Source organism: Gallinula chloropus (assembly GCF_964237585.1).
Source record: "Gallinula chloropus genome assembly, chromosome: 1".
Classification (NCBI taxonomy): Eukaryota; Metazoa; Chordata; class Aves; order Gruiformes; family Rallidae; genus Gallinula; species Gallinula chloropus.
Genome location: NC_140085.1, coordinates 186,101,629 through 186,116,350, shown reverse-complemented (window position 1 = coordinate 186,116,350; position 14,722 = coordinate 186,101,629). Strand labels below are relative to the sequence as shown.

The 14,722-nt window shown below is 45.7% G+C and overlaps 1 protein-coding gene across 1 annotated transcript in view; it reads left to right on the top strand.

Annotated features, from left to right (window-relative positions):
• Nucleotides 1–2,814: 2,814 nt before the first annotated feature.
• FREM2 (FRAS1 related extracellular matrix 2) overlaps nucleotides 2,815–14,722 on the top strand; it is a gene marked incomplete at its 5' end in the record, with an annotated part of 127,672 nt that continues 115,764 nt past the window's right edge. Inside the window, 2 exons of the mRNA XM_084279278.1 lie at nucleotides 2,815–7,960; nucleotides 12,254–12,343. Of these exons, the coding sequence (XP_084135404.1) occupies nucleotides 2,815–7,960; nucleotides 12,254–12,343 (5,236 nt within the window). The remainder of the gene's footprint in view (nucleotides 7,961–12,253; nucleotides 12,344–14,722) is intronic.

The following is a 14,722-nucleotide window of genomic DNA, read 5'->3' as shown; positions in this document are numbered from 1 at the left end:
TGCTGTTTGTACACTGAGATTTACTACTTGATGGCAGAGATAAGAGGGATCAAAGAAGCTGACCCTGTATCCATTGAAAACAAGAAATTTCTTATCAGAGATGGGTCAATCCCATCCCTTCACTAATTTTGTCTTGAAAGCTAAGTCTCTCAACAATTTTTTTGAATGTCCTTCTTCATTCACTTTTAACACAGGTATTAAAAATCCATTCCTTCATCTACCATCTAACTCTCTGCCAATTGAAAAGAGATGTCCCAGGTATGACCTCTTGATAAACATCACAACAAATATTGGACTGATTTTAACAGAGAAGAGATAGCTCTGTTACAAATATGGTTCAGAACACTTCATTATTAAAGAGAAAATATTTTAAAGTTACATATTTACCTGCTATTCCTAACAGTCTAAGAACATTAAAAACTTCAGTTACCTTTTTCTTCTTCTGGAACAACAAATAAAATATCTAGATGCTCCTTGTGATTTATTTCCCTTCTTCACCAAGTCTCTCTATACTGACACACATATATGCACATACACATATGGTTTGAGAGGCAAATGCTGCAAAAGGGATTTTATTTTGAAAAAATAAAAAAATCTCTCCCTTGAAGCCAACAAATGTGAAGATTTCTACTGAACACTGGTCCGTAAAGCTCCATTTTAGTACAGCCTAAATTTGGATTCAAACTTGGATGGTACAAATTTCTTTATTAAGTGAAGCCATTCCTTCCCATGCAGGCAGACGTCTCAAATCAGGCTGATACCACCTCAAACTTCTGTGCTGGGTCATTTGGTTTTGGTTGTTGTGTTTTGGTTTGGTTTATTTTGTTTTGGGGGGTTTTAAATGTATTTATTTTAAAACAGAATCCAGGACTTGGCATTAAACCATTATACCTGAGCAATTACAAACACTCCATCATGAATTTTGTCATCTCTGACAAGAAGAGATACTAACATATTTGGGAAACTAAGGGAGATCCTTGGTCCTGGGTACTCTAATTTTTCTACTGAGTTATCTTTCTTTGAGGCTTAGAAATAAGACATTAACTTGCTGAAATCCAGGGTGATAGAAATGGTATTAAGGGTGTAGAAATGGTATTAGTGTATCTAACTACTAGAACTGCTACCTCCTGCAGCAGCAGCCACCAAGTCTGTAATTCAGTATACGCTTGTTTAACAAAATGGCTTTCTGCAGTTTCCCACAGGTATGTCAGTAACCGAATACAGAAGTTATTTCACAAAGTGCAACAATCCAATGTCGCAGGACAGATGTCCGCTGACTTTCCACCGCTCCAAACCAAGCTGGATTATTAGTTGGGATGAATACTTCAGTGAAAATGTGGCTGACTGTGCCCACGCCCGAGACTCCGAATTCAGGTTTTCGATACAGAAAACAAGACCACATGCCACAATGCTGCTCCACCACTGGAGGATAGCTTCAAAGACGGTTTTGAAAGGAGGCATCACACATTTACACAGAACAGCCGCGGGTCGGTTTTGAACCCGCCCTTCCCTAGTACTTATCACTTTTCTGTTGCTAACCCCCCCCCCCCCCCCTTTTTTTTTTTTAACCAGACCTTGGATCATGTTTCATTAACGGGAAGGAATTCCAGCGGCTGTGAGAGAAGATGAATAAAAAGCCGGAGCCTGTCGTGAGGAACTGCGAAACGCGAGTCACTCCGGCAAGCTCGGGCTCTTCCTAACTCGCTTTTCAACCGCGGACACAAGAGGGCAGAAAGACGGCGAGGGTTTTATTCGTCCCGCTGCCGTGGCTGCTCGCCCCCGAGAGACGAAACTGGTTATTGGTGCGTTTTGCCCGGGGATGTTGATCCGTGTTCTTCCCGGCGCAGCGGAAGGCGCTGCCGGCGGGCAGGTCTCGGCGCTACTGGCGGGGAGGTCTCCTCGCCGCCACCCCCGCGGCAGCCCCGGAGCGCTTCTCGCGTCACCCGCCCCGGTTTCCCTCAGGCCTCCTTCTCTCCCCGTCACCCTGGCTCGGACCTCGGGCAGCCCCGACGGTAACCGAGCAGCACCGCCCCGCTGGCGGGAGATGGCACGACGGGGGGGCCGTTACCGGCCGCCGCCCCGCGCTCACCTGTCACCCCGTACCCCGAGGGGAAGGGAGACCCCGAGACCTCCCCGGACAGCCCCGCTCTAGCTCTGCCACAGGGTGCCGGGATTTAAGGGGAGGGCGGCGGGGGTCAACGCAGGGGTGGCGAGGAGGGGCGGTGCGCCCCCGCTGTCTCCCGGGGCTGGCAGACAGAGGTGCGCTCCTCCGCTGTGGGCAAGCGGCATCGCCCTCCACCCGACCCGGGGGCTCCGGGCGGGCTGCGGCGCCTTTCCCGTGGTGGCCGCGGCCAAGGCCATCTGCACCAGCGTGTCTCCCGCCTCTCCCTTCGCCCCCGTCCCCGCCCCCGTCCCCGTCCCCGCACGGCCAAGACTCGGCTCCACTCTGCCCGCCGCTTTCCCCGCGCCTCCTCCTCAACAACCTGTTGAGGGCCGAGGGACGGAGGAGGGGGGGAAGGAGGGGCTATCCCCCCGTAACTTGTATGATTGGCAAACCACTCGATCCAATCGCGCCAGATAGCCTCGCCCCCTGCAGGTGTCTATTGGCCGTTCGGAGGCGCAGGGTGGGACCTCGCAGTTCGCGGGGCTCCCCTCCGGAGCGGGGCGCGCTCCCCTCAGAGCGCAGCGTGGGCGTGAGGCGAGTGGGTCTGGTGGGGCTGCGCCAGCGGCAGGAGCGGGGCCGCGACTCGGTCCCAGCGGAGCGCAGACGCCGCTGCCGGGGGCTCCCGGCGCTTCGCTCAGCCATCAAGGACGATGCAGGTTCTCCCCGTCGCGCCGCGGCGGCAGCTGGCCGGCTTGCTGCTGCTGGCTGGCTGCATCTGGGTGGGGGCGCCGGAGCCGCCGCCAGGCAGCGCCGCGGACTCTTCGCCGTGGGCGCCGGAGACGGCCCCCATCGTGGTGGCCAACCGCGGGATGCGGGTGCCCCTGGGCCGCTCCGCCTGGCTGGACCCCGCGCAGGACTTGGTGCTGCAGGTGCAGCCGGGTGACCGGTGCCACCTCACCGTGCTGGACGAGGACCCGCTGTGGCAGCGCCCGGGTCGCCTGAGCCCCCGGCGCTTCCCCTGCGACTTCGGGGCCCGCGAGGTGCAGTACTCCCACCTGGGCGGGCGCAGCCCCGCGCGGGACCGCGTCCGCCTGCAGCTGCGCTACGACTCGCCGAGCCGCGCCCTGGTGCTGCCCCTGGTGCTGGAGGTGGAGGTGCTCTTCACCCAGCTGGAGATCGTCACCCGCAACCTGCCCCTCACCGTGGAGCGCCTGCGGGGCACCAGCAGCCCGCTGGACGCCCGCAGCCTGGAGTTCGCCTTCGAGCCGGGCCGGCAGCGCTGCCGGGTGGGCCTGCTGCCACCGCTGGCCGGGCTGCCCCGCTACGGAGAGATTCTCAACTACCCCCCGGCGGCGCCGGCGGCGGCAGGAGGGGAGGCAGCGGGGGGCGGCCCGGTGCCCACCTCGATGTGGGACTGCGAGGAGTTCCTGCGCCTGGGGCTTCGCTACCGGCACACGGCAGCCGGCGGCTCCCCCAACCGTGACCTGGTGCCACTGGTGGCAGAGCTGTGGGAGGCAGCCGGTGGTGGGGCACTACTGAAGCGCGAGTACTTCCAGGTGCTGGTGCGGATCCGGGCTGGGACTGAGAATGTGGCCCCCAAACCCAGCTTCTTGGCCATGCTTATGATGGAGGTGGACCAGTTTGTCCTCACTGCCCTCACGCCCGACATGCTGGCAGCTGAGGATACTGAGTCACCGCCAGACTTGCTGCTCTTCAACATCACCTCTCCTTTTGGCCCTGGCCAGGGCCACATGGTCAGCACAGACGACCGGAGCTTGCCTGTGTCCTCCTTCAGTCAGCGAGATGTGAGGGAGCTACGCATTGCCTACCAGCCACCCACAGAGGACTCGGATCGGGAACGGCTCTTTGAGCTTGAACTGGAAGTCTTGGACCCAGAGGGTGCTGCCTCAGAGCCCTTTGCTTTCGTGATTGTGGTGAAGCCCATGAATACTTTGGCACCTGTGGTGACTCGTAACACTGGCCTTGTGCTCTATGAGGGGCAGTCGCGGCCGCTCTCAAGCCCTGGTCCCAGCCCTAACCTGGTGATAAGTGATGAGGATGACCTTGAGCAGGTGCGTGTAACTGTGGTGGCAGGGCTAAGGCATGGCCACCTCACTTTGCTGGAGGATACTCCAGCATCTGCTGCCCCTCGTAAACACTTCACGGTCGCTGAGCTTGCAGCAGGTCGGGTCATATACCAGCATGATGGCAGTGAGTCTCCACTAAGTGACAACCTGGTGCTGAGACTGGAAGATGGTGGCTCTCGCCACCGTGTTGAGTTCCTTTTCCCCATTACCCTGGTGCCCACTGATGACCAGCCACCCCTACTCAACGCTAACACGGGGCTGGCAATGGCTGAGGGTGAAACAGTGCCCATCACCACCCGTGCTCTTAGTGCCACTGACATTGACTCGCAGGATGCCATTCTGCTCTTCACAGTGGAGTCTGGCCCCACGGCTGGGCAGCTTCTCCTCCGTCAAGTGCAGCCACCTCCTGGCTGGGAAGAGGAGGAAGAAGACGAGGGCTTTTCTTGGAGGAGGGTGCCAGGTTTAGCAGGGAGCTCCCTAATCTATGAAAAGCCAGTGAGAGAGTGGCTGCAGCAGGACATTGTGGAAGGGCGTCTTTATTACCACCACTTTGGGCCTCACAGCCCTGGCCCTGGGGTTTTGTTGGACCAGTTTGTTTTTAGAGTCCAGGATGACAATGACCCACCCAACCGCTCTGGACCACAGACTTTTGTGATTCGAGTACACCCCGTAGACAGATTAGCCCCAGAACTGCATAGTAGCAGCAGCCTGCACTTAATTGTTGCAGAACAGCAGGTGACCCCACTGCGGAGGAAGCACTTGTGTTACACAGATCAGGATTCAGGGGACCGTGAACTCCGCTATACAATAACCCAGCCCCCCACTGACACTGACACTAACCACCCTCCAGATGTATATGGAGCCCGCCTTGGATCCCTTGTGCTGACTGAGGATCACTCGGTGGAAGTTAGTCACTTCACCCAAGCCCAGATTAATCATCACAAGATATCTTATCGTCCACCACAGGAAGAACTGGGGGTGGCTCCTCATTTGATTCAGTTTCAGTATCAAGTACAAGATGCAGCTGGCAATGCAGCCGAAGGGACTTTCACCATCTACCTGCAACCTGTGGATAACCAGCCTCCTGAAATCACTAATACTGGCTTCACTTTGCCTGAGGGAGGCAGCCATGTCCTTAGTCCAAGTGAGCTGGATGCCAGTGACACAGACACTGAGCTTGCCCATCTCAGATTTATCCTGACCCAGGCTCCTCAATATGGCCAGTTGCAGCTTTCTGGGTACAGTTTGATTCCAGGAGGTGTCTTTGGCCTGGAAGATATCAGACAAGGGAGAGTGGTGTATGTGCACAGTGGAGCCGAGACTAACAGTGATATCTGCAGGCTTGATGTGAGTGATGGGGTTCATTTTGTGCCCATCACATTGAAAATGAATGTGCACCCAGTTGATGATGAGGTTCCTATATTACGGTTGCCCGCAGGCACTCTTGGTTCCTACCTGGATGTGCTGGAGAATGGTGCTGCTGAAATCACTGCTAATGTAATTCAGGGCACAGATGAGGATACAGATGACTTAATGTTGACCTTCATTGTAGAGGATCCTCCTCAGCACGGGAACATTCTTGTCCAAGGGGTGCCTGCAGAGAGATTTTCCCAGAGAGATCTGCTGGATGGTGCTGTGGTATATGCTCACACGGGTGGTGAAATCGGCCTTCTACCCAAAGAAGATACCTTCAACCTTACCTTGTCCGACCTGTCTGAGGAGTGGAGTGTAAGAGGCAATGTTGTTCAAGGAGTTTCAGTCTTGGTGACCATTCTTCCTGTTGATAGTCAAGTACCAGAGATTTTTGTGGGGGAGCAGTTCATGGTAACGGAAGGTGGCAAACAGGTCATTACTCTTGCTCACCTCAGGGCTGAAGATGCGGACACTCCTCGTGATGATATACTCTGCACCATTGTTGCTCAGCCTACATCCGGGTACATAGAAAATATCTCTCCAGCCCCAGGATCTGAAAAATCCAGAGCAGGTATAGCTATAAGTGCTTTTACCTTGAAAGACCTGCGCCAAGGGCATATTTTTTATGTCCAAAGTATACATAAGGGTATAGAGCCTGTTGAAGACAGATTTGCTTTCCGTTGTTCTGATGGCATTAACTTTTCTCAGAGGCACTTTTTTCCCATTGTCATCATGCCAGTCAATGATGAAGAACCTGAAATCTTCATGCACGAGTTTGTTGTGATGGAAGGCATGAGCCTGGTTATTGATACCCCTATCCTCAATGCAGTTGATGCAGATGTCCCTGCTGATGAGTTAATTTTCACAATCACCAGGCTTCCCAGGCATGGCCATGTTGTGAACCAGCTGGTTAATGGAACTGTCCTAGTGGAGAGCTTCACCTTGGATCAGATAACAGAGAGTTCCAACATACTCTATGAACACGATGACTCTGAGACGAAGGAGGACAGTTTTGAGGTGAAACTCACAGATGGTAAACATACTGTTAGGAAAATGGTACTCATCATGGTTATTCCTGTAGATGATGAGACACCCAGAATGGCCATCAATGATGGTTTGGAGATTGAAATAGGGGAAACTAGAACTATTCATAACAGAATATTGAAGGCTACTGACCTGGATTCTGAAGACAAAACCTTGACATATATTATAAGATATGGGCCAGGACAAGGCCTCTTACAGAGAATTAAGCCTTCAGGTGGAGTTGAGAATATTACCCTGGGGATGAACTTCACCCAAGATGAAGTGGATAGAAATTTAATTCAATATATGCATTTTGGCCAAGAAGGAGTTCGCGATCTTATCAAGTTTGATGTGACTGATGGAATAAATCCTCTCATTGACCGCTACTTTTATGTGACAATAGGTAGCATTGATATTGTCTTCCCAGATGTAATCAGCAAAGGAGTTTCTTTGAAGGAAGGAGGGAAGGTAACCCTCACTACTGATTTGCTTAGCACCAGCGACCTGAATAGTCCAGATGAGAACTTAGTTTTCACTATTACCAGAGCCCCTGTCCGTGGTCATCTTGAATGCACAGATCAGCCTGGTGTACCCATCTCCACTTTTACCCAACTCCTACTAGCTGGCAATAAAGTCTATTACATTCACACTTCTGAAGATGAGGTAAAAATGGACAGCTTTGAGTTTGAGGTGACTGATGGCTACAACCCCGTATTTCGTACTTTCAGAATTTCTATCAGTGATGTGGACAATAAGAAACCTGTTGTCACAATCCATAACCTGGTGGTGACTGAAAATGAATACAAACTGATAACCCCATTTGAACTGACTGCAGAAGACAGAGACACACCTGATGCACTGCTAAAATTTATCATCACTCAAATACCAGTTCATGGTCAGATCATGTTCAATAACTCCAAACCAGTCACCACCTTCACTAAACAAGATCTGAATGAAAATCTAATCAGCTACAAACACGATGGCACAGAATCAGTTGAGGATAGCTTCTCATTCACAATCACAGATGGCACTCACACTGATTTCTACGTCTTCCCCAACACTGTGTTTGAAACGAGGAAACCTCAGACTATGAAGATTCGAATAATGGCGGTGGACAACAGTGTCCCTCAAATTGTAATAAATAAGGGTGCTCAGACTCTCCGTATTCTGGCCACAGGTCACATCGGGTTTCTGTTTACCAACAAGGTGCTCAAAGTGGAAGACAGGGACAGTTTACATGCTACCCTTAAGATCAGAATCACAGAGGGTCCGCGACATGGCTTCTTGATCCACCTGGGGAGAGGCAACCATAGCATCAGCCAGTTCACCCAAGGTATTACTCCATGCTTTCTTTAGATGACTGAAAATGGTTTTGTTCATGCAAATCTCTATAATAATTGATGTGAGAAACTTTCCAAAAGCAAGTTTATTTAAAATGGCTTTATTATTTTTTAATTCCATGTATTTTATTTATCTGTGACAGCTCTAAAAAGGAAAGGGGGTCTACTGGTCAAACCCTGAATAAAGGAGCTTCTCCACTTTGGAGAGCTTACATCCCAAATAGCTGTCATTTGGACTCTTATGGGTGGTAGAAGTTTGGCAAACAGAATTGGGCTGCACGTGGTTCCAGAGCTTTAGAGGCTGAGTGCCTTCTTTAAAGAGTTTTATTTAGAAAATGCTACAGGAGTGGCCAAGCTATTCTTAACCAATAGTCATGCCATGGCTAGGGTATCACTTGCTACACAGCTTGAGTGCACTTAATTGTAAAACAAAGTTATTTCCCATACATGGGAAAACAATATATTATGAGTGCATTTGTTGACTTAATTACACAAATTTTAACCACAAAGTGTTTGTGGTAAATTAAAAGGTAACGTAAATACTTTAAAATTATGTCAGTGGTACTTACTTTTTACATGGAAATAAAATGCTAGATGGTATAATTAGGACAAAACCCACATGCGGTGTATGTTCTGAAATAAAGCCTCTGCACAAGGATATGCAGAAATTTTAATCAAAAAGGGGATATTAGCTATTCTCTAGAGATTTTTTTTCATGTTGCTTTGCAGTGATTTAATACTTGGTTAATTAAAAATCAACTGAGGTTTCTTGGAGCACCGTGCAGCTGTGGGGTAAGGAGACAGCAGTACTGCATGGAGACTCAAAATTAAATGGGCCCATGCAGGGTGGGCTGTGGAGGTGGTAAGGCTAGTGATGAATACTTGTAGTTGGCCGTATTTCATTTCACAGAGCCCATACTGGTATGTATCCCATGTTGCAGTCTTGGCTGCAGTGATGTTCTTGTCAGACATACCACATTGTGCAAACAGGCCCAACAAACTTTAGAATGGCCAAGGAGTCCTAGGTTTTGCTGTGTTAGTGCAGAAAACGAGGATGAGGAGGGACCAAACCATGCCTAAGCTTTGGGAACCACCACACCTCCTTAAATGTAAGGCTTCAGTAGTGAATGCAAGTAGTATTAAAAGTATTGTTGCCAGAGTAAGCGAGAAACTGGAGAAAAGAGAAGTAAGCAAATAAGCAGGTTATAATTTTTTCAGTGGGTTTTCTCTTACTTTGGAAAATGTAGCATTATTCAGTGCATGTTCCTGGAAAGCAGACCCCTGCATAGCACAGCAACATTCCATTTTTTTTCAAGGAGGAGGGGGCACTCAGGATAGGTACATATTCCATTCCCTTTTGTGCCATGTGGCCAGGTGGACGTTTTTCAGATGACCAAAGTGAAGGTGTTACTTGGCCTTCAGTCAGCAGGGAAGGTACAAGGACCTTCTAGCAAACATCTCTCTGCCTTATGCAGGAGATTGCTTGTCAGTATGTTTGCAAAACTTTATCAAGTGCTAGGCAAGAAATTTGCCTAGCTTGCAAGATGAGCTAAAAGCCTCCAGTCAAAACGTGGTTGGGCAGAATATAGCATATCAAGGAGGTTTGTTGTGTGTTTTGTTCAGGAACAGTGTGGGCCTTTCTAATTAATATGCATCAAATACTTCTGCCACAAGTGCAGTAAGTAAACTTTTGTTCCCGAGGCTCATAGAGTTAATTACGAATTCTCAAAGTGGGTATTAACATGTGGAAGAATTAACTTATTGATAAAAGGTCCTCAAATTCTGCAAGTGGTTGCTGCTTTTTATTCTTTCCTATTTAATTGTTCAGATAATCTGAAAGGTGGACAAGTGAAAGTAACTAAAATATTCTTAAAATACTTTTAAGTAGTTCCTAAGTTTATTCAAGTACATGTTACACCTGAAAGAAGCCCTTCTAATTAATTATCAATTTTCTTGTGCTTTATATTTACAATTTGGTGATTGTAAATGCAGAGAAATCTTAAAGAAAGACGCATGGTAATTTCCAGTCTTCTGCTGTCCTAGAACAAAAATACGTAGAAAGAGCATTGCATTTGCAGAATCAAACTGCACTCGTCTCTGCAAGTCAGGGCTGGAATTTGTTCATAGTAGATATTCATTAAGATTAGATAATTTGTTTAAAAGTGGGCAAAGTCTGTTAAGGAACTGTCAAGTCTTTCACGTTTAAAGCAGTTCAGTGGTTTATAACAAGTAGGTAGCTGAGGTTTGGATAATGTTTTGAATGTACAGTGCTGAATGCTGTTTTGGGAGTCCCCAGTCCCACGTGGGTTTGTGAGTAAGGGCCAGGTCACCTCCCACAGCTCTGCAGGTATGCTGAGGCACCGGGAAGAAGGCGAAGGAGTAGTGGAGAGTAAGCATCTGAATGGCAATAATACAGCTTGGTTGATGTCTCAGCATTCCATGTAGCCTCCCAAGGCCTAACATACTTACATGGCTACCCCAGCCAAATACACAGCACTTTTCAAGCAATGATTTTCAGCATTCACCCCTATCTTCTTATTCAGGGAAGTGTTTTCAGAAAGATAAGTGAATTATTTTGCAAAGTGCATTTGTTTCTTAAAGAATATATTAATATATGTAACTTTTAATATCTACATCAGTTTTGCAGAAATTTAATACGAAATCATCATCCTGATCTAGAGCAGAAAATGGTATTTTTTAAAAAAAGCTTATGTTGGATGGATTTCAGAGTTATGTTGGATAAATCCAATATCACAGTAATATTTACAGGCACTGTACCCTGCTAAATAGTAATGATTTGTGCCTACAGCTAGGCAAGTTTTAATAAAAACGAGCACAACCTAATCAACTGTGAAAGGAGAGTGTAGAATTGGCCAAGTGACTGAACTTGTTTTTAATGAACAGAAAACAGATAATTTCTTTGCAATTTTTAGGAAAAAATTAAGATGCTTTGATGACAACTGGCTTTTTTTTTTTGATGAAGTGGTCCTGCTCCTGCAAACACTGGCTCCAATGCTTATCTTTATATACATTGGAATCGTGGATTTTGATAAGACTACCCGCATGGGCAGAACTGAATAGTTGTGTAAGTGTGTGCAGGGTGAAAGATTTATTTGCTCCACTGGCATGAAGAGGTATTTGTTTGCGTCCTCTTTACAGCCCCATGAATTTTTGATCTTTAACTTTCAAACATTTATGGAAGAGATTCTTCAGTGACATGTATTTGTTGATAGTGTTCTTAACTTGTTTGCGCTAGAAGATGTCTGGCTACTTTTGGAACTGAGGATTTTGAGGGCCTCTAACAAAAGTGCTTTTCTCTTTTTACTAATGCATATAGCCTAGCGTGTGAGGAGAACTTGGGTGGTACTTGAGCTCCACTTCAATACTATTAATTTCTGACACTTTTTCTTAAAAAGAAAATAAAATCAGACACGGATTTTTTACTAATAGCAGTCTTTCAAGAAACTGACAAAAAAAAGGTTTCTCATCACTGCTCAAGGAAGCCAGAAAACACAATATTATTTTTTATCTTTTACATACTTTATTGCAATTGATGCTTCAAAATGGTGCATTCATTTTTTTTCCTTACTGACATCTTCTCTGTCTAATTGCGTTTGTTTGGGTTCTTAAACCACTGTGTTTCAGCAGTATATATGATTATATGCCATCTTGTTTGAAAACATGCTGGTTAGAAGGATGGTCTGGTGGAGAGGGCACTTTTGTGGGGGTCTAAAGAAATTAAACTCTCTCTACTGCTTGAAGTGTATCTATCCTAGAGGTAGACCACATGCCAAAAGTAATCTAGTTGCAGGGGGAGGAGGGCGTGTAGACAAATTTGTCTTGCCTCTTGAATGGAGAGTAGAACTTAATATAGAAAATAGCCTGGGTTTTGCTCCCGTTTCAGCCACAGATTTTCTGACCTCTACAGTACTTCTTGGGATGTGTGGAAGAATCAGTATCTAAGTGGAGATAAACCTCTGTTTAAGAAAATGCACCACCGAACATATGAAATAGGTCTGACTGTTGAGCTCGTCTTTTCATTATTCCTTTTAGTTCTTTTTGTAAATTCATCTTGAAAGAGGACACTGGGGAGGGGAAGTAAAAGGTGGGAGAATGAATGGTATCTGTTCAAAGCTGTTAATACTGAAATTCCTGAGCTCTGCTGGAGAACCCTGACCTCTCCCCGTTGAACCTAAACTATTTAATGCATGTCAAGTTTTTTGATAAAAACAGTTTCCTACCTTCAGCATCTAAAATAAAATCTATTTTTTCCTGACTCTTTACAGCTGATATTGATGATATGAAGATATGCTACGTTTTACGAGGAGGTGACAATGCCACCAGTGACATTTTTCATTTCATGGTTGAAGACGGTGGTGAGTACTAACAAGAGCTGTGCTTTTGTTGTTCTTGAAAGAGAAGGACTTTAGGTAAACTTTGGGAGTTTAAGAACTCTTAATTCAATTGAGAGAAGACCATGTTACCTCCTGGAATATGATTTGTGTTATGACTTCCCATATAGTGGACTATTTCTGGTGATTACAAAGAGAGGTGTTGAGAAAGTGGTAATTGCATCTAATGAGAAAACACCCAACCTAGAAAGCAAAATTCTCCAGATCTACTCAGCTATACCTGGGGTTTCTGTAGTTTTACTTTTGTGTTCTCTGTCCAGGACGCTCTTTGCGCATAAATTCTCATAAGGCTTTTATCTTGAGAAACTTTCCAAATTCTGATTTACAGTTATACCTGGGGTTTCTGTAGTTTTACTTTTGTGTTCTCTGTCCAGGACGCTCTTTGCGCATAAATTCTCATAAGGCTTTTATCTTGAGAAACTTTCCAAATTCTGATTTACAGTTATGGTTGCTTACCCCTTTAAAGTTTCCAGCTATAAGACTATTCATATGGATGCATTGTCTCCGATGTACATGTTGCATAGCGTTCAAGTTCTGACTCTACCTACTTAATGTAAGAAAAATTTCAATAGCTTGTCAAAGATTTTTGTCAGGTGATCAATGTGAATTTTTTGATTATGATTTTGCAGGATTGTGGGGGATGCAAAAGGGAAGTATAAAAACTAATTGAGAATATTGGCATGTATTTCTTTGCTTGAGGAAAAAAAATGGGGTTTTTTTGTTTGTTTTGTATTTAAAGAACAAAAAAGAACAGCTTAAGGGGTAAACAAAACACATTAACAGGCCTGGGTTTTTTTTTCCATCTAAGTCTCAACTTAGTGTGGATATTCCTAAATGTAGATATTCCTGTGTGTGGTAACAGGTGGCTAGATTATGTTACTAATACATTTTTAAATATGTGATATATAGCTCTATGAGTAATTGGCAACGAATTTTATTAGTTGCTTTAATAATGTGCTTCGAGTTAGCTGATTTTCAACTCATGTGTACTCAGCTTGTGTTAGTGCTTCATGATAAGCACAGCCAATAAGTGTTAAAATGAGTGAACAGAGATTTGTCCTGTCTGTCAGAGAGTGAACAGTTTTATCACCATTTGCCATTGCTGGGAGCGGGATATTAAAACATTTTCTCCTGTTCATTGTTCTGGACAAGCACAGAAGGGCCAGAGACTTTTGAAAATGTCTTTGCAAATCTTTGCTACATCAGAGAACACGTAGTGAGATAAAAGTTTTTTATGCTTGACCTTTTTTCCTTAGATGTTTCCTTTTAACAGGTTAGAGAAATTTAAAGCCAAGTAAAGATAATGGAGCACAGTGTGGTGTATTTCCTTAGTAATTTTATCCTTTTATGACATGTTACCACATGATGATTTTTTCATGATTTTCAAATTTTTTTTCTAGTAGCTGAAAAAATACTCAGTCTAGAGATGTTTCAAGGCTTCATGGGATGCGAGCAGTTAAAGCTGTTAAAGCTGATTAACAGTGGTTCTTAAAGCTGAATTGCTCCTTGAGAACTCAGCATTTGTGAGACTTCTCTCCATGCTATTTGAACACTTTCTAGTGGCAAATGTGTAGTTAAAGCAAATTGCACTCAATATATTCCGACTCTACACCAAGAATTTTTCTTTCATTGGAAAGCTGACCTGCCACATCTGCTTCTACTTGGCAGAGCTGTAACAGCCTGTCAGTTGTAACAGCATGCTATTTTTCATAATACAAAGAATCATTATGATAACAAGGTGCTTGCTGATTTTTTAGAGCCTTTGGAACTTGTGACAACATTATCATCTTGCAGACTACTTAGCTAGATGGTAAAATGGTCTTTGCTTTCCTGAGGATATTTGTTGACTTGGTGAAAAATGAGCTCTGTTGCATTTCAGAGTATTTCTGATTTTCTGCTTGACTGAAGGTGCGCAAACTGCATTGGAAAGGGCTGAAGTTGTGATCAAAACATTAATATTTGTCTGTCTGAAAGAATTCAAATTTATTAGCAGTGTCTTAGAATCCGTCAGGGGGTGAAAAATCCAGCAATTGAATCTAGCTACATTTCTGCCCTCTTCAGAATGACATCAAAGGCAGTGTTTTCCAGCTCAGGTATATTTTGGCAGAATTTCAGTGGTACCAAGACTATTGTTTTAGTGCTTTTGATTTTTAGCCAGATCATTTTAACAGACTAAACACATGATCCGAGTGAAAGATGCAGCAGAGACTACCAACATCCACAGTAGCATGGCACGCTTCAGGATGCGGTCTCCTCTATCAGGAATTTTGCAGTAGTACCGAGTTTGTGGTGGCTACTGCACGGCACCTAATACTGTCAATGAAATAAGTGGGACTTCACTTA